Source organism: Paralichthys olivaceus, chromosome 4 (genome assembly GCF_024713975.1).
Source record: "Paralichthys olivaceus isolate ysfri-2021 chromosome 4, ASM2471397v2, whole genome shotgun sequence".
Lineage (NCBI taxonomy): Eukaryota > Metazoa > Chordata > Actinopteri > Pleuronectiformes > Paralichthyidae > Paralichthys > Paralichthys olivaceus.
This window is the reverse complement of record NC_091096.1, coordinates 7,717,402-7,736,713: the sequence shown is the minus strand read 5'-3', so window position 1 is coordinate 7,736,713 and position 19,312 is coordinate 7,717,402. Positions and strand designations below refer to the sequence as shown.

Sequence of the window (19,312 nt, the reverse complement as noted above, 5' to 3'; positions counted from 1 at the left end):
TAAGGCTACAGATCATTTTCATCATAATTGAATCTAATTAATAATTATTCTTTCAATGTTTTATACTAAAACATGACAGAAAACATTGTAAGATGGTCATTAACAAGTTGCCAGTGACCACTCAAGGTGAATTCTTATATATTGTCAGACTGACATGTTCCAGTTATAAAGATTGATTATTCGGACAATTAATTTCACTGAATTTGTTCATCACTGTATCATTACATTCACACTTCAAAACTAGTGGAAAACATTTATCATAACAATTAAATATTAAACACTATATAACAATACATGCACGGATTCATATACCAAATTTCAATTTAAAATGCACTGAATTTCCATTTATAAATCAGGGGAAATAGCAGCAAACTTGCTCATTTAGAGGCGTCAGAGCTCAGGGGTCGACATCCGAATGAAAACAAGGACCATCTGTACGCTGCCTCATTAAATGTGCAAGACCCCGTCCTATTGGTGGGCTCCGACTGGTACCTAGCTATTTCCTTGCAACAGATTGCAGGTGGCATCGAGGACTGAAGGGGCATTCCTTACTCGGGTTGCCTTCTAATTAGACAGAGGGGCAGAGCGGAGCCTCTGAGGAACCCGGGGGGGAATTCAGAATAAAGGCAGATGGTGTGAGGTATCTTGAGGATGTGCAGAGGAAGCCTGGGTCTGATGGAGAGAGGAGAGGGAGGTGCTGGGAAAAAGGTGGGGACTGAGAGGAGAGAGGATGAGAGAGGGAGAGGAGGTCCTCAGCAGTTGAGCTCACAGCTGTAAAGTCACCTCAGCCTTTAGTTTTGACAAGCTGGAGAGCTGTTTCATCATTTCTGGACAACTGTTCTGACACTAACAGACACACAGCGTTCCTGCCTCACTGACGAACGCCTGCTGACATAAAGATCCTGTTTTGTTGCCGAAAGCAGTGGAAGACAGAGGATGCCGTTTAGGAGGATGCACTTTCAGTCATAACTTTCCTCTGATTCACACCAGCCGGTGAGTATCACTCTATATTCTTTAAAACATTTCTGTCTTCAGCTTCAAAGAGTGAAAATGTGTATTTTATGGTCACAATTACATGTTTCAGCCTTTGATTCCAGCTTGAGTTTCATCATAAGAGCTCATAAATCTGAAATGGCACCTTGTTTTGAGTAAAGCAAGATGATGATGAGGAGAAGCCTTTATATTTATATATGAGCCACAAGAGATGAAAGATTAGAATCGCAACTATAATATTTAAGATGATGGTAAAGGTGGAATCAGAGACCGAAACACTTCTGCTTCAAAAGGGTCTGCATGGTACGAACACATGCAACTGCAATCACCAACACATGTTCCGTCTCACATACTCACACACACACATACACACATGCACACACACATACACACACACTGCTTGGGTGGACCTGGAAACATAAGCAAGTCTTTCATGAGATCAGCCTCTACCTGAGCAATAAAGAACCAACTGTGCTGTGAATAAACTGATGATGGCAATACACACACACACACACACACACACACACACACACACACACACACACACACACACACACACACACACACACACACACACACAGGGTGGAGAGATACACAGAGAAATGCTTGTTTCTGTCGCTTCCCACCTTCAGCGTCGTGGCACTCAGAGTGAATGTAAGGTCAGGTTATTTCTCTGTGTGCATTTTTGCAGCAGCCAAACGAAAACCTGAACCAACAGTCCAGCAGCAGAGAGACGAGGGCCAGTGCCATGGACTGGTAAATATGCTGCTCATAAACAAATTTGAGGGATGTCAGGAAAAGACTGACCGGACCGGTTTGTTTGATTTCTCTGGTGAATGACTTCACATTTGACTGATTAATAATCTCTGATGGAACAACAGTGACCAAGCTGGGAGCCGGTTCCCACAAGGGCCCCAGATAAAACTAACTAGTGTTATTTCAGAGAGGTTGACATTTGTGATTTTAAAACAAAGTATATCAACAGCTAAAGTTTGACCAGACAGAGCAACAGGGCTGTAGACTCATCCTTGGGAAATGTTGGATCCAGAAAAATCTGGTGACAGTTTGCGTCCTGATGGGTCACAGGTAGGTTTCAAGCGCAACCCCAAGATTGATGAAAATGAATTATTACCTGGAAAACTGGTGAAAATAATGAAAAATGCCAAATCTCACTATGTTAAAGAAAGTGAAATCAAATCTCTGGTAATCTGTCCATTGGTTTTTGTGTAATGCTGCTAACTAACAGACAAACAAGCAGATATTGATGAAAACATAATCTCCTTGTCGGAGGCAATAAGGCTCAAAAGTATCCTTCAAGTAGCCAAACATGTTGAGAACCACTTCTTTAAAATGTATATTTCTGTCATTATAGGGAGTTTCAACACTCTGGTGATGATCTTTACACTTAAAGTGACGCAAAAACATTGGTGCAAAAGAAATACACGTCCTAAAACCCAGTGAAGATGCTGCCTGTGGATGTGACCGATGAGGACGACATGAGAAAACAAGAGGACGTCTTTTTTAAAAACCATATTTTTTAATGTATAGTGTCTGAGATGTGGGTTGCTCATCTTTTTGTGGGTGCATGTCCACATGACAGAAGCACAGCCATGATCTTATAAGCCCCAAGTGTTTAAAAACTATTCAAAAGACAACCCACCATGTTTAAACGGTGGCTGCTGGCCCTGACGGCCCGCATTGGCCTCATCGTGGCAGGTCTATGCTGCTGTCTGTCGCTGTTCTACCTCCTGGCCTGTAAACCTGCGTCTCGCCGCAGCCAGCAGTCTTTGCTGTGGTCTGGAGGGGCGACCAGCAAGGAGGGATACATGGCCTTGTTGCAGGAGAGAGAGGACTCTCACAGACACTACATCAACAGCCTGACAAAGCAGATAGCCCAGCTGAAGGAGGCTCTGCAGGAGAGGACGCAGCAGCTGCAGGAGTCCCTGGATAAAGCCAAAACCAAAGGGATTCTGCCCCAGGGTCTGGAGAGTCTGCACAAAACCCCGACACAGTCTGACCTGAAGGTAGGAGAACACGATACAGGTGGAGAGATGCAAGAGAAACACAGAGTTGACGGATGAGATGAAATGTGACATTACAGGTGTAGTAGTAATTGATAAATCATGTCCTGCAGGAGTTCTTCCGCTCCCAGCTGAACCAGGCGGAGGTCAACTCCGGTACGAAGCTGTCCAGCGAATACGCAGTGATTCCGTTTGACACTTTAACTCTGCACAGGTGAGGGGGCCAGTCGTCCACCGTTAAGGACAGCAACAGTGGAGCTGTCAGACTTACTGTGTGTGTGGGGTTTTTGTTGCATCTCCCAGGGTGTACCAGCTGGAGACGGGGCTGACCAGGCACCCTGAGGAGAGGCCTGTGAGGAGAGACCGCAGGGACGAGCTGATAGGCACCGTGGAGACGGCTCTGCACGTCCTGAACGGACCTCAGCAGCACACGGACAACACCAGGCGCAAACGCACGTACTCCCCCTCAGACTTCATAGAGGGTGAGAAACATCTACTTATTCACACGTTGATCTTATTGGTGTTTTTTACATGGTGGACGGCTGATCAGTATCCACTTATCAGTATGGTTTTTGCTCAGGGGTGTATGAGTCAGTGAAAGATCCTTGAGCTGTAAAGTGCTATGAGCTGAGTGTAGAGAAGCGCTCTGCACATTTTTAATTTAGTTTAATGATTAATTCACCATGAAAGAAATTATTATATATACTAGATACTAATCCAGAGACATTGGCTTTGCATCAGTTTCAGTACAGAGAAGGTTCTGATACTGATGCAGCAACAACTGCAGAACAGACTGCAGGGCACACATTAATATTAATACCTCTTACCCATAAGTTATATTTGGAACAGTATACAGTTTATAATCAAGCTGGAGAAAATCCTTCATTTTACCCAATTTTGAAACTTCCAGCTTCATTTTACAAAGTTTTCTTTGTTGTTTGATTCCCAACAATCAAGAATTTAGTCTCACTCATATTCTGTGACAGTGATTTAAATCAAACCAAATCTTAAAGTAGTGATTTCAGTTTTCAACTCTACTCAGAGGTGGTTTTAAATGATCACCACATCAACATAAAATAAGGACCGTCTGTAAATAAGATACAGGTTTGAATTAATAATGAATTAAGAATTTGATTAATAAAACTGATGGAATCCTTCTCCTCCTCTTGTCACAGGGCTGACTCGTACAGAGCGGGACAGAGGAACCGTCTATGAGCTGATGTTTAAAGGCGACGGGCCGCAGGAGTTCACGCAGCTCGTGCTCTTCAGACCATTCGGCCCCGTGATGAAGGTGAAGAGCGAGAGTGTGGACACTCGGAGCATCATCATCAACATCATCGTTCCTCTGTCCAAGAGGCCGGACGCATTCAGGCAGTTCATCAACAACTTCAGGTAACGAATGAACACTTGCTCCCCTGTTCACTGCAGAACCTGTGAGGGAAACCTCATCTTAATCTAGAGCCACTTTACAGAAAAGCAGAAACTTTTAAATTTAAAGGTTTACGGACGTGAATCGAATTGCTCTACTTATCTTTGAAGACTTGAGTTGTCTGTTTAATACGCTCAGCTCACTGAAAGATGAGGTGTTAATCAGTGGAACTCAATAATCAGACAGAAGAGGAGATGAGAGACTCAGCAAACTGTGAAAAATGAATCCTCTATGCACTTTATTTACAATCTCAACCTTTTGTAGAGGACGACAGAGCTTCTGGTTAATGAAGACTTCTGGATTATTTAATGGGTAAAGTACATTTCTGATCTGCCTCTCTGTTATGAACCAAACACATCACTCAGGTGGTCAGGCACAGAGCCACCAACGGTTCCCAGGGTCCAAACTATGCATCAAAAGGCAGCATTCAACTAAACCACGATACAATTTCTCGTTCTTTTAAATCAGGGCTTAATACTTTTTTTTATAAGCCAATGCATTTCAGGAAGTTTAGCTTGGGACCATTTAAATCTCCATTATCTGTTGTTTTGTTCAATTTTTAATTAAAATGTGTTTTTTTGTCACATTGCGTTTCTTCATGCCTCTTTTGGGAAAGGTAAATGACTTTGACTTCCCTTGTTGGTAAAGATGCTGCACAGATAAACGTGTGGCTATGGCTGGATGAGGTCACATAGAGGTGGATTCTAACATGTCCCTTGTGTGTTGTTGGTTCAGAGAAGTTTGCATCAAGCAGGACGGACGGGTCCATCTCACTGTCGTCTACTTTGGTCGGGATCAGATAGACCAAGTGAAAGCTGTGCTGGACCAGACCACCAGGTAACGTCTTTTATTTTACGAACGCTACCCTGAAACAACGTGAACCTGCAGTGCCGCCCTGTGATCTGGGACAGGTCCCTGGTGTGATTCTAAACCTTTTTAAAAAGTGTTTGTCTTCAGAGTCATTAAATCAAAGTCATGTGACCTTTCTCATGATAATAACATGTGATGGCACAAACTGATGAGACAATTAATATCATGTGAAAGAGTGGAGACAGATTACTGCCAGACACAAATGTGTGTCCTCTTCTCAACTCTTCTAGGATTTAGTTTTACAGTGTGTCTGTGCTGCACAGCAGATATTTTGTCCATGAAGTTCCATAAAACCTGTCAAGTCACACACAGAGATTATTCCACCTCTTCTTCTTCTGTCCCTCAGAGAGACTCGGTTCAGGAGCTTCACTCTCATCCAGCTGAACGAGGAGTTTTCTCGTGGTCGAGGCTTGGACGTGGGCGCCAGGGCCTGGAGGCGGAGTCAGAATGTCTTGCTCTTCTTCTGTGATGTTGACATCCACTTCACAGCTGACTTCTTAACGTCCTGTCGTCTCAAGGCAGAGCCTGGTGAGAGACGGAAACAACTCACTTTGAGCAGTGTGAGACATTAACATGTGCTTTATTAAAACCAGCAGTTTCTTAAACACACAGATACAACAAATGAGCACAAACACTTTAGTGGTCCTACAGGAGAGTTGAAGAGACTTCTTCCTGTCTGTGCCCATGACAATATTCTCTGATAACATACTCTGGGTAATTACCTCTTCCAAGGAGTTTATGTTTTCATCTGCATTTCTTTGTTAGTCAGCAGGATTACACAAAAACTACTGGACGGATCACCACAGAACTTGTTGGAAGGATGCAGCATGAGTCAGGGAGGAGAGTTTTTTCAACATATTTGGATCTTAATGAAAACTAATGAGGCACATTAAGGATATCATTGATACCAATGAGTGTGCAATTTGGTGCTGATAAGAATCTGGATTGAGTGAATTAAAATGTGGGTTAATAAAACAACTGTTGGGGCTTGACGGAGGAAAGCGGTCTATACTAAGTGCCATTCTGTTCTTTCCAAAATATTTACGGAAAGGTGAGACACCTGTTGCACAAACAAAGACCTGTAACTGACAGCGTTAATTACTAAATTCCTCATAGGACCAGGAATAAAGTGGAGAAGAATAATAAACAGGAAAAAAATCTGAAAGACTGGTATGAGGACCTGCCTGGATCTTTAAGTTGAAATGTTTATCTACCAGTCATTATGCCCATTTCTGTAATTTGAGTCACTGGGGTTAAAGTTAATCTTCCATTTTCTTTGTTCAGACCTGTGACTTATCACTGCTCATACTGACAATACCCACTTCTCTTTCTTCTCACTCCAATCAAACCTCTGCTGCTGAAAAATGCCGTTTGATGAAAAATGCATCAAACACTGATTATTTTTTTACTGGTTGGAAAGAAGGAGAGAGAAAAAATATCTTGACAGTAGGTGTTTAAAACAGAAAGTGTGTTTTCTTTTTTGTCTTTAGGTAAGAAAGTGTATTACCCAGTTCTCTTCAGTCAGTACAACCCATCTATCATCTACAGCAATCACACACTTCTCCCCTCTATTCAACAGCAGCTGGTGGGTACAAAGTATAAATATATCAACAGCTAAATTCACTTGAATGAGTGAGATCAAAATGATTTCACAAAGTAAGAGACTGATTTCCATATTCTCTTTCTCTCTTAGGTGATAAGGAAGGAAACAGGATTCTGGAGAGACTTTGGGTTTGGCATGACATGTCAGTACAGGTCTGATTTCATCAACATAGGTAAGTAGAGATGCCTGACATGCACCAACAACATCAAAACAAATTCCATGTATGTGCAAACTTACTTGGCAATAAAAGCTTTCCTGATTCTGATTCTGATTCTGGTAAAAGCTTTTGTCGTGAAATGACTTTCCCTATTTCATCATTTGCAAGACTTAACATGATTACACATTACTGATATCTGTTTATTCCAAATTGTACAAAGGCATAAAAGTACATGATTTTGTGAATTTTTATATAAAAATTCCACGACCGTATCCACTTCCTCCTGCTTTCCACAAGTGAAGCCAAAACGCTGCCATCTTGCACTGATAACATTTTCAGCCCATTTCTGGAGCATCAAATACCTGATTAAAACCAAACTGACAAGCGAACTCCTAAAATTACAGAAACTACAAGCAAGAAAATTGTATTTGACACGTGTTTGACTTTTAATTGGGCCTGTGTCCCATCTGCTAACACGGAGGAGGTGGGGTTACTGACCTATACTGCAGCCAGCCACCAGGGCGATCATTACAACCCTGACCTTTGACTTGTTCATACATCATTTGAGACAAACTCAAAAATTTCAGTCACTTACCAAACATAACTCGGGTCACAATGAAACCATTTCTTCATGTGTCTGAACTTTTCATGACAGGCGGCTTTGACCGTAACATTAAAGGTTGGGGGTTGGAGGACGTGCACCTGTACAGGAAGTACCTCCACAGTAAGCTGATGGTGATTCGCTCTCCGTCTCGAGGCCTTTTCCATCTGTGGCATGAGAAGAACTGTGCGGACGAGCTTCCTCCTGACAAGTACAAGATGTGCATGCAGACCAAAGCCATGAGCGAAGCCTCGCACAGCCAGCTGGGGGAGCTCTTCTTCAAATCAGAGATAGATGCTCATCTGAACTCCAAGAAGCAGCAGAAGTGAGGAGCACAACGAGGAGCACAACGAGGAGCACAACGAGGAGGACAATGAGGACTGACTCAGAGATTGTGATGATTTACATGTATGTCATGGTTTTCATGATAATTTATGTAATCATGACAGGGAACAGGAAGAGGTCAGAGATTTGTTCTAATTATTTATATCAGTGAGAACAAAAAGGTTCAGTGACTTGACATCACAATAAAGTGTGTTTGATTTCATTTTATTTGTATGAATAAAAGTATGGACAGTGGGATCCATTTGTCTCCTTTATGTTCTCTTAACCACTGACGGGTTAAACCCATTCGTTTCCAGGAAGGATTTGACTTTAAATAACATTACTAAGAACATGAACATCTTTTCTTATTGGTAAGAATAAAAAATGCAAACATGTGACATCTAAGTTTCATCACCATCTTTTCCTTCTTGCCCTTTTAGTTTTTGCAGAATGCAAAATACAACTTTGGTTTCATCAGAACCCCCGCACCCCCCCCACACACACAAACACACTCATTGTAGGAGCCACACGTTGACTTCACTCTCCCTCCCTCCTTTGTCACAGGGGTCCATAGAAAACAGTTTCTCCAACACCTTCAACCAAACAACAAGTTAGAAATCAATAGACAATTGAATTTCACCTCTTTAAACACACACCCTGATAGTCAGTGGACTTAAAGTGGGGAAGCACCTTGATGGAGCCTCTCCACTGAATTAAATTACCCTCAAGTTCTAGAATTTACTGAGGTTTCAATTAGCTTCTTTTCAATCCCAAACTTTTAGCCTGCAAGATATATCCATTTTTATAAATGTAATTATTTTCATTGCTGATTAAGGTTTCACACATAAAACACACAGATACAGGGATCTTACAAACTATCCCACTCTTTGCTTTAGTGAACGTAGCGTTTCGACAGGTGAGGTCAAAACATTATCTGACGTGAATACTGAGCTTCCACTGGAACGCTAACTCAACTTACAGTTTAAAGTTACAGGGTGTAAGAGAATCTGAATGTAAAATAAACTTTGAACCAATACACTGCTTATACAATTACTTACTTATAACTGAATATTTTTCCATTGTGATATAACTACTGTACTATATGCATTGCATTTGTTGTACATTTAACTTAAACATGCTGTTATTACTTTCAGCAGAGATTTATTTAAAATTATTATTCACACCAAAGCCTTGTATTAAAAAGTGAATGGGACTGTTTTCATATTACAGACCACACAGAAGGTGACTTCTTCTATCAGCTGCATGTGGTCTGTCTGGTGCATTGAAGAGGGGACAGTGGAGTCTCTTCTATTAGTAGTGATGCAGAAGTAACCTCATTACAGTCATTGCTGCAGACGCTCAGGTGGGGAGGAGCAGCTCTGCATCAGCAGACGGGTGTCGTAGCCTCAAAGCAGCCACGTGATTAGTCAGGAAACTCTCATTACCACTTCCTATCCCATGGTGCGTTCTAATACACCTCGGAAATTCAAACAAGACTTTTTCAGGGAAAGATTTTGCAGCCATGACTGTGCTTACTTGGCAAACAGGATTGTACTCCGGTTAGGATGACTGTGGTCACGGACTGTACTAGACAGCAGAAAGTATTATATAATCAGTAGTCAATGGAACCACTGCTCATAGCTGTGCAACATGTTAGAAACAGAAAGTATTTATTATATACATTCTACTCTACTAACAATGTTCATTAAAATCCAAATAAATGCCATAGCAACATTTTGCCTGGTGCAAGAGATGAATAAAGCAGGTCAATAATATATTTTAGCCTATTTGACTAAAACAGATCTACAATTTCATTCAACCACAAAAGGCAGACTCGGTTCATTGTATGTGTCTCACAGTAAACTAATACATTTTTTAATATTTATTCTATACTTTATTATACTTTATCCGTCTAATGGGAAATACAACATTCGCCCTTAGATACAATCCTCATACTTTTCTGTTCCAGGTGCACCAGCATCAAACTTTTACAATTTCAACGTCTTATATGTGAATTACTGTTTACACTGTATATATAAGTTCCTTGATTGCTTTATTAAGGATTATCTCACTTTAGAATAACTTTACAAGTTTGTTTTATATTTGAAAATACTGTGCTTTAAGATTTTAAATAGTTTCCTTTGAATTTGGATTCTGTGTTGTTTTTACAGGACATTGAGTATGAAAGGTGCTTTAATGAAAATAGATCATTGATAATAAATAATTGATAATATACATAAAGGCTACAGCAAACATACAAACGAAACCTTTTCACCAAACTAATGTTGGTGTTGCTTCTGATTGACCTTCACCCAGCTGCTTCCCCTGCAACACTGGTTTTTCCGAGCCTAACGTGAATGCGTGATGACTCAGTGGAGGGGCTCAGAGGCAGAGGACATGTCTCTTGTGAGGACAGGACAGGAGGATGAGCCCAGTGTTATTATGATGGTGTGTGCGCAGACAGAAGGGTGAGAGGCTCTGTGTGCTGGTGTTAGAGTAGATCTAGAGCTTTAGTCTTTAGTTTTTTCCTGGTAGCTGTAATTTCTGGGACACATTCCTGTCCCCCTGGTAGGACAATGATTCTGGTGTTTTGAATTTCCCTGCTGGAATAGTGAGACATGTGCGGCAGAAAAGCTGCGTCTCGTCTCGCCTGAAAACAGCCGGGACAGTCCGGAGCGCCTGGACCCAGAGGACCGGACTTTTTTATTTTTTACCAAGACAGACACCAGAGGAAGAGGAGGAGGAGGAAGAAGAGGAGGACGCAACATGTTTGAAGCCTCAGGGATCCCTCTCATCCTGCTGGACGTTACATGCCTCATCCTCGGTGTGTATAATCCCCTGCCTGGTTAATCCCTCTTGTTTATTCCTAGAAGGGGCTTCACACTCTTTCTTTATTTATCTAACACAAATAGAAGGAGTTAACTCGTGAGGAATTTGTTTAAGCAAATGCATTCAAACTTATTTGCATGAACGCCACAGAAATAGGCCATGGTTGAGTGAACCAGGCAGGAAGATGGAAAAAAAACGCAACAAAGTCCCACCCTGTGTGTGTTTCTCTTTTTTTTTCCAAGCAAAGCTTTATTTATAGCTCAGTGTTTGGACTGTAATCACAGCACAGACACATGCTGCAGCAGGACTGTGAAATGTGTCCGACTCTGCTGCAGGGACACTGAAGTTAACACATTTAAAAAGCTTTGAATCCCAGATACACAATAAAAAACAGTAAACCTATGTTCTCATATTATTCTGGAGATTGCAGCAATAACCTCTATTTACAGTGTCGTATCAATATAAAACAAGAGTGTAGTCCATTGCGTTGTGTACATAATACTCAAAACACTATGTCAACACTGAACTTCAGTCAGTAGTTATTCCCAACTGAGTGTGTTTTCAGTTACTTGTTTACGCGATTCAATTTTCTAGTTCTTAAGTTCTTGATTTTACAGTAGTCGTCTGTTATCATGTTGCGATATTAAAATTTGTCATATACAATTTAATTTCCTCATCTCATTTAATGGGGTCACACGGACATAATATATAAATCCTTATAAATATCTTCGCCCCATATATACATGTTTTAGTTTAAGTCCTGTATATTTGGTTGTATTAATGTTTGATTTTGATTTATAGTTATTCAACATAAAGTTCATTGTTAATAATCCGAAATATTTCATAATCATTGTTGTCCTTCAGAAATCTATACTGGTTGGGCTCTAGTGCACACAATCAAAAATAACTGAAATAAAGAATGAAATAATGAATACGATTCCTTTATTACACTCTAAATCCTCGTTACGCTACCTTTTTTTGTAGCACTTATCTTTGACTTATTTTCCGGTGGGCCACAGACTCATCCTGGTCGCAGTAAATAGTATTTTGAAAGATTAACTCCATGATCACATTAGCTCAGTCCCCTGTTGTCATTCCCACTCAGCTTTAGTCCAGATTTTCAAAAGACTGCAGTCAGTGTAATTCGATCTGCAGTGGGTTTAAACTAACAGGCCTCAACAAAGGCCTGTGACTGGTGTGTTAACTCATGTTGCCCCAAAACATAGATGCCAGTAATCAGACCTGGGAGAACGCCCAGGAAGGCATTACCGACTGCAGCCGACAGTCGTGGTTCTTATCTCGGTTGTGATTTGTGATTTTCAGGGAAGCTGCATCTAGAACAAATTGTGAGAGGATAGGAATAACGTGTTACCATAGCAACTCAGAGCTTGCTTGATGTGTTCTGATGTCCATTCTCGTGCAGATCATTCTCCCTGATCATACTCACTTAGGTTCATTACGCTGAATGACATGAACATGCCCAATAAAGGTTGTGTGGCTCCATCATGTCCTCACTTTTGTTTTTTTTGTCATATTGCTATGCTGAAATTCAAGGCCTGGGGCGCCTGATTCAGTTATTGTGCAACATCTGTGCTCTCAAACACAGATCAGTTCACCTGTTGCTAAATGAAACTCACGTGAGCCGCGAATGAAAAAAACTCAGCCGTGCCTTTTTTTAAGAGGTTAAGTCCCTGTGCGATCTCAACATGTCCTGTTTCCTGTGACTTAATCATAAGCATGCTGCAACAATAACAGTCGGTCATCAGAGTATTGTGTCGTATTCGCTGCTTGTGTAACCAGACGTTCAGTCATAGTCATCGTCTGTCTCTTTCTTTATTTTAACAGTTGGACTTCCGTTTTTCATCCTGACCCCACAACACAACCCTTTCAAACGGGGGTTCTTCTGTAACGATGAGTCCATCAGGTACCCGCTCAAAGAGGACACCATCTCCTACCAGCTGCTGGGAGGAGTCATGATCCCCTTCACACTGATTGTGGTAAGTCACTGTTCTACTTCTTTATTTGGACACGACTGTTTACTTTCAAAATATTCCTCAAGGATTAAATATCTTTTCTGTTGCAGGTTGTCTGTGGCGAGTGCCTTTCTGTTTATTTGTCTCGCGTCAAGAAACAGTCCTTAGGGACCAAATATGTGGCGTGCGTCTACAAAGCGGTGGGGAGCTACGTGTTTGGAGCCGCTGCTAGCCAGTCTCTGACGGACATCGCCAAGTACTCCATTGGTCGTCTGCGGCCAAACTTCCTGGCTGTATGCAAACCAGAGTGGGATCGTATTAACTGTAAAACTCTAGGATACGTTGAGAACTTCACCTGCACTGGAGACAAGTTTCTGGTAGATGAGGCCAGGTAATGGTTTGACATATATTACATGAGATTAATCAAGAGCCACTTCTGAAAGAATCATAAAATGATTCCATCAATCTGAGTGTCACTGGGAGGAGCCTGATTATCTAAAGCTGTTTAAAGACATGTATTGAACTCCTGAAATTCTCTTGAAATGTTCCGTAGGGGCTGTATATGAGAATGCAAATGTCAGAATCAGTTCCTCTGGACATCCTCCAGGGTTCTTCCAGCCAGACCTCTAGTAACAAGCAGGAAACAGCAGGAAACTGTCCGGGGATTCATCATGAGCGAGTGGGCTTGTTGATGACATCCCACTCCCTTTCTAACATGCAGCTGATGTAAAACTGATAAAACAAAAGAGAATAGAAATATCTCAGGATGAAACAGAGAGGTCATACACGTAGAAGACGTCAGCAAAGGTGTCATCATGGAAAGACAACGAGATTCAAGAGCTTATGACGATAAAGGCAGACGCCAGTGTCGATCTCCTGTGAACATGATTCCTGCAGCAGAATTTATACTTTATACCTGAAAGACAAACTCTCGATCCAATTATCTGGGTATTTTCTGGAGTTCATGTCTGAAAACGATTGACTTACTTGCATTACTTTGTGGTACACGTAGCTTCTGTGGACACAGTGTTGAACTAATACAAGTCTTCAACCATTATAACAAATATGATATTTAATTGTCAAGCTGGCGGTACTCAAAGGAATACTTCGGTCCAGTTATTGAAAAGCAAACATGTTGCGCACATTGAGCACAGTTGAAGGTTTTAAATGTAGAATATGAACATTTCAACGAGAAAAGGTAAAAACTGTGTAAATCAATGTGTGTCATTAGACCCTGACTCTACCTTGTCTAACCGCTCCCAGTTTAAACGATTAGTCAACTGAAAAGGCTTCATGCAAATCAGTTCAGTCATTTCCGACTTGAAAATGAAAATGAAAAGATAACTTCCTTTGTGGAGGTAAAATGTGCAGATCAAGCCTAGATGAGTTGATGACATCGCTTCATGTCATTTCTCCAGTAATGCTGTGAAATATAACATGATGTGTAAAATTTGAGTTTAGAATAGTTAACAGAGCAAAGTGATTGTGCCTGATCTGATTTATTATCTCTATTGCAGACTCTCCTTCTACTCCGGCCACTCGTCCTTCTCTATGTACTGCATGCTGTTCCTCGTAGTAAGTACATTCTGTATTTTCTTCAAGAACTCCTTTTACTTACATATGAGTTAATGCTCAAACTATTTTAACTGTAATATATATATTTGCTATCTGCTGTATTCTCTGCTCCTGGTTTCATAAGCTGATGGAAAAAAAGGTTAACAAATGATAAACTACATTAAACCTTTCAGCAAAGCCGTTAGCTCCCCAACATGTATATTGTAAATATTGGCTCAGGTAGGATAATAACAGTTCTGTGTGTCCCTCTGAAATCTGCAGCTCTACATTCAAGCCAGACTGATGTCACAGTGGGCGCGGCTCCTGCGTCCCACCATCCAATTCTTCCTGATTGCAACTGCTGTGTATGTGGGTCTGTCCCGAGTGTCTGACTACAAACATCACTGGAGCGATGTGTTCACTGGCCTCCTGCAGGGAGGCTTAGTGGCTGTTTTCACAGTAAGATATTTATTAGGTCATGGAAAAGCAAGACCACGCAGTAAAAGTCAAGATAGTTGTTGTTTTAAGGTCAGAAAAATCATCTGAAGTTTAAAATGTAAAATTTTAAATGACTTTAAAATGTTTCATGTTTTTTTTTTTACCATTTAAATCAAATGAAAACATTCCAGATGTTTTGTGTTTCATTTTTCACATTTCAGTTACTAGAATGATAAACATTAGAACCAGACCAGAATGGATTATGGGAGCTGATGTTAATGCTGATATGAGGAGTAAACAAGTTCAGATTTAATTGGCTATAACTGGATATATATGAAAAAAAGGGGTTATGATTCTTAAGATGTAATCAAACCCTTGATTAAGACATTTAATTGAGTCTTGATATTTTACTGTTCAACCATAAACTTTATCATAAATAACTATAAATAAACCAAAAACACAAATATAATCAAATATATAAAACTTGATTTATGAAATAAAATGTAAATGTAAATACACATCTTTTCTGCATTGTTTATTCTGTAAAATATACAGTATATATCAATCACATTGATATATGTGAAAGGCTTGTTTTTTATCAGCCAATTGATAAATCATTCAGGCTCTAATAAATATATAACTCAGTAAAAAGGTAAATGTAAAAATGTATTTAAATATTATACAAAGAAGCACTATAACATACTAATGCACTTTAGTGATGCCAGTTGCGATAAGAGAACAGGATGATTTGTAATTTTCCTGCTTGTTTCTCTGCAGGTCTTTTGTGTGTCTGACTTCTTTGAACAGCCGGTGGATGCGGTCGTGTCACAGGAGGAAGAATCCTCGCCCGCAACTTTACATGAAAGCCCCCTGAACCACTATGGCAGCACTGACTGAACCCAAGGCCTCACAGACAATTCTGTTCAGGGCCTATATCTCTAAGATCTCTAAGAACAACCAGAGTGGACTTAAACACATCACAGGTCTTTGACTTTAACTGCTGGCTGTTTCTGTGCATCTCTTCAACACAGTCGGTCTCATGGAGACAACGCTGCGGCCCGCACGCTTACTTTGTTGTGGCTGGTAAACTTTAATTGCAGGAACAAAAGTGTTATGCATAAGACAGTACTTGCACTTTACTGAGATATAGAGAAGCCATAATTTCTTCTAGTTTTTGCCTGAATCCCACATAATAACATTTATTATGGGATGATGCCGCAAAATACGGTGGAGCATGTGGGTTCACAGTGTACACTTGTTGGAAATGTGGATTCTAGTTTATATTGGTCTGACGCTGCCATCCTTGAAATTCCTTTAGCCAAGAATATAATGAGTGTCTGTGTGCGCGCTGCAAGCAGGCTTGTAGAGAGCCTGGCACCTGTGAAGAAGAAAACCTGGACCCTTCTTAAAAATGAAAATGGAGCATGAACTCCATATTTTATGTTAATTCTTTTGCCTTGGTCAGACTGCTGCTACCTGCTGTTATGACCCTCAGCTGATCTTATTACACTGTACTTTATGGAAAATACAGTGAATTCATGTGTGGGCTTTTCTTGTATGAAGCTCTCTGTGATTTTGTCCACGCTGAAGGATTAAACAGAAGCTGTGCTGGAAAATATGAGACAAATAAAAGGAGCTCCATTTTGCTACTTATGTAAATGTGGGAAATGATTTATGCGTTTTTGAGTGAGTGGTGAAGAGTTTAATTTGCTAGTCTCACACAAACTGTCCACTGATGTTGATCTTGCTGGGTTTTTCCAGTAAACACAAAGACTGCAGAGTCGGGTATGTGGGCATCAAACGAGAGTGATTCATGAACACGTGTCTCACAAATGCAGACCTGAAAGCAAGGTATCCCCAAATAACACCTTCTCTGCCTGTGAGCATCGACCACACAGACCACAATCATGCAGACGTAAGGACACTTCTCCAGACGTCAGTTTGTTTGTGATCCCACTGGTGGCATGGAGCTGTCAGCACTTTAACAAACAGGCTCATCACTGCACGTGCTGATCCTTGAATGTGTGTCACGAGTTAAGGATCTGCTGCTTCAGAGTTTTAATCCTTTTACAGCGACTGAGAAATGTAACACACAGCAACAACAACAATAAGCAAAAGCACACTCATCAATTCCAACCTCAAGTTATCAGTGGGCCGTCATCTTGAACAAAAAACAGAGTCCACGTCGCAGTTAAACAACTTGATACTCATCTACGTGTCATAGTTTTATGCTCCACGGAAAACCACTTATTTATGTGTCATCAGGACGTTTGTGACTCATCTGTCCTCAATGCAGCTCCAGCTCTGCAGGACTCGGCCTGTTAAGTCTTAACCAGAACCAACGTCAAACTGTGAGTAACGGGCAGAAACTGAATGGGGAAGTGAGTTAGCACACACAGTACACTATACTAGCATAAAAGTACAATATACCAACAATGTGCCTGTTATTTAAAGGAGGAAGGACACGTAGGCTATAGAAGCAGAAACAGACTTAGAGAGAGAGAGAGAGCACAGAGGTTGTGGAGCCATCTTGCAGACGTGAAAAATTAGAGCTACATTCATTGGAGTGATTTTAACTATTTGATTTGTGAGCAATGACACATTTTTACTTGTTTTATGTTTCTTTTATTGTTTCTGTAGTTACTGCTTCTGACTATTTACGGCTGAACAGTAGGAGAAAAGTAAATCCAGGTACTTGTTCTAGTGGCAACACATCAGCCTCACACACAACTCAACACACACAAATTACATAGCATGTAATTCCTAGGAATGTGTCATTGTGATACATTTTTAAAATTCCTTCGTGGAGAGTTTCCATTGTCTCTTTCTCAACTGAAACCTGGTGACTCTGATGAACAAATTAGATTTAGAAGCAGAACAGCAGCTATTTGTTCACATTTAAGCTGCAAAAGGTTCTGCTTCACAAACATAAAACATTAAATTAGAAAATAGAGACAAATACTTCTTGTGAAATTAGATATATATAAGATGTTGGATGCTGCATCAAGATTCAGTGAGTCCCTGGTTCCAGTCCTTGTCATTCCTCTACTTTCTTCATTTCTGTCTGTCCTCACTCAACCTGTCCAATGAAAAAGAGAAAAAAAAAAGTGTCTTGTTGTGTCTGAAATCTGACCGGTCATATTGTCTGCTGCTCCAGAGCTCTCTGTTCTTGTCACGCTGACCTGGACAATAGCTCTCATTGAGAACAGCTCCATTCACTGTCTGTCACATGTCGCACTTTATCTGTCCAGGCAGTGATGCTGCTGCTGCTGCTGCACAAACAGGCCACTCAGAGTACAGCGTGCAATGACAGCATTTAAAGAACGGTCACTGAAACAATTGTCTCAGTTCAGATTTTTAATTTCCTCCACACTAAATGTTCCTGACATGTTAATGACAAATCAAATAACCTCATGCTGGGACCTGTCTGGCCCCTGTGAGGCCACTGTAGTGATCCTAGAGACAGGTAAGATTGAAAGAAGAACCGGAAGGTGAATGGTGTTGAACTCCGACCGTAAGAGAGTGAAGTTAAAGTTCCAGATGGAATCCCTCACAGAGAAGTACTCGACTTGAACAACAGCTGTATCTATTTAACTTGGTTCCTGCTTTAAGTGGCGCCCTCGAATAGAGAAGTAGAAAAGACACATTGACCTCACAAAGGGGAAACATATCCTCAGTGAGACTTTATGTCACCGAAGCAGGAATGGACCACTGACGTTGTTCTTCAGCTCAATTCCAACCACCAAACCTTTTCATACAAATCTTTAATGTTGTGGTTGAGGGAATACAGATGTGTATGCAGAGGCTTGCAATGTAATCTGATCCCTCTTTATTAAACCTTGTACAAGATGCTCTTTTTCCTTTTCATCACAAACACTATTTTGAAATTAATCTGCACGATGACATCTTTTACTCTTGGTACTTCTAAATATATATTTTGATGCTTTTGTATTTTCACTGAGGTTTGACTGCATAATCCCAACACCACAGAGTATTACTACACTGTGGTGTTGGGGTCTGATTTCCTCTCCCACTACAACAGTTGAAACTTTGTTCAGCCTGAGTAGCTCAGTCTTCTTTTTGGGTTCTATGGCCACCTAGTGGTCATGAAAGACACAAAGGCTGCACAAAACCTTTTGGAAGTGTCAGATTTCATGTTTAAAAAAAAAAGAATAGAACCTAACTACTAATTATTCTATTGATAATCAGACAAAATGTTTTTGTTTGATATTAATAATCTTTTAGTGCAGTTTCAGTTATCAAGCTAAATTAACATATACCAGTGCTGTATTTGGATTTTTCAAATGTCAGGATGTCTTGCTTCCTTTTAAAAATTAAATAACTTTGGATTTTGGTCAAACAAAATAAACAATCTTAAATAGCTGCAAAAGAATTGAGCATCTTTTCATAATATAGCCAAAAAGATTCATAAATAAACTATGGTGATTATAAGAAATAAATTAGTTGCAATCCCACTTTGAAATAAACACATACACATGCTTGACATATTATGAATTATA

General features: G+C 40.5%; 2 protein-coding genes and 1 long non-coding RNA gene across 3 annotated transcripts; all 3 read left to right on the top strand.

The window, feature by feature from the left end:
* Positions 1–853: 853 nt before the first annotated feature.
* Positions 854–2,505, top strand: LOC138407468 (uncharacterized). Its single transcript, XR_011240871.1, has 3 exons — positions 854–993; positions 1,685–1,749; positions 2,366–2,505. It is a non-coding gene; the product is annotated as an uncharacterized lncRNA (long non-coding RNA).
* Positions 2,506–2,515: 10 nt separating this feature from the next.
* Positions 2,516–8,138, top strand: LOC109637154 (chondroitin sulfate N-acetylgalactosaminyltransferase 1-like). Its single transcript, XM_020099346.2, has 9 exons — positions 2,516–3,017; positions 3,128–3,228; positions 3,318–3,496; positions 4,190–4,406; positions 5,179–5,280; positions 5,660–5,841; positions 6,804–6,898; positions 7,007–7,088; positions 7,729–8,138. Exons 1-9 carry the CDS (start codon positions 2,655–2,657, stop codon positions 8,001–8,003), a joined length of 1,596 nt encoding a protein of 531 aa, XP_019954905.1. The 5' UTR covers positions 2,516–2,654; the 3' UTR covers positions 8,004–8,138.
* Positions 8,139–10,358: 2,220 nt separating this feature from the next.
* LOC109636941 (phospholipid phosphatase 1-like) lies at positions 10,359–16,451 on the top strand. The gene is made up of 6 exons (XM_020098986.2): positions 10,359–10,822; positions 12,673–12,824; positions 12,911–13,191; positions 14,318–14,375; positions 14,637–14,813; positions 15,570–16,451. Exons 1-6 carry the CDS (start codon positions 10,765–10,767, stop codon positions 15,687–15,689), a joined length of 846 nt encoding a protein of 281 aa, XP_019954545.1. The 5' UTR covers positions 10,359–10,764; the 3' UTR covers positions 15,690–16,451.
* Positions 16,452–19,312: the final 2,861 nt, after the last annotated feature.

Bases quoted from the DNA above. Each gene is read 5' to 3' on its own strand.
- LOC109637154 (XM_020099346.2), top strand. From the start codon at position 2,655: ATGTTTAAACGGTGGCTGCTGGCCCTGACGGCCCGCATTGGCCTCATC. The intron at 3,018-3,127 runs GTAGGAGAACAC...CATGTCCTGCAG, and splicing joins CGACACAGTCTGACCTGAAG to GAGTTCTTCCGCTCCCAGCT. The intron at 3,229-3,317 runs GTGAGGGGGCCA...TGCATCTCCCAG, and splicing joins GACACTTTAACTCTGCACAG to GGTGTACCAGCTGGAGACGG.
- LOC109636941 (XM_020098986.2), top strand. From the start codon at position 10,765: ATGTTTGAAGCCTCAGGGATCCCTCTCATCCTGCTGGACGTTACATGC. The intron at 12,825-12,910 runs GTAAGTCACTGT...TTTCTGTTGCAG, and splicing joins TCCCCTTCACACTGATTGTG to GTTGTCTGTGGCGAGTGCCT. The intron at 13,192-14,317 runs GTAATGGTTTGA...TCTCTATTGCAG, and splicing joins TTTCTGGTAGATGAGGCCAG to ACTCTCCTTCTACTCCGGCC.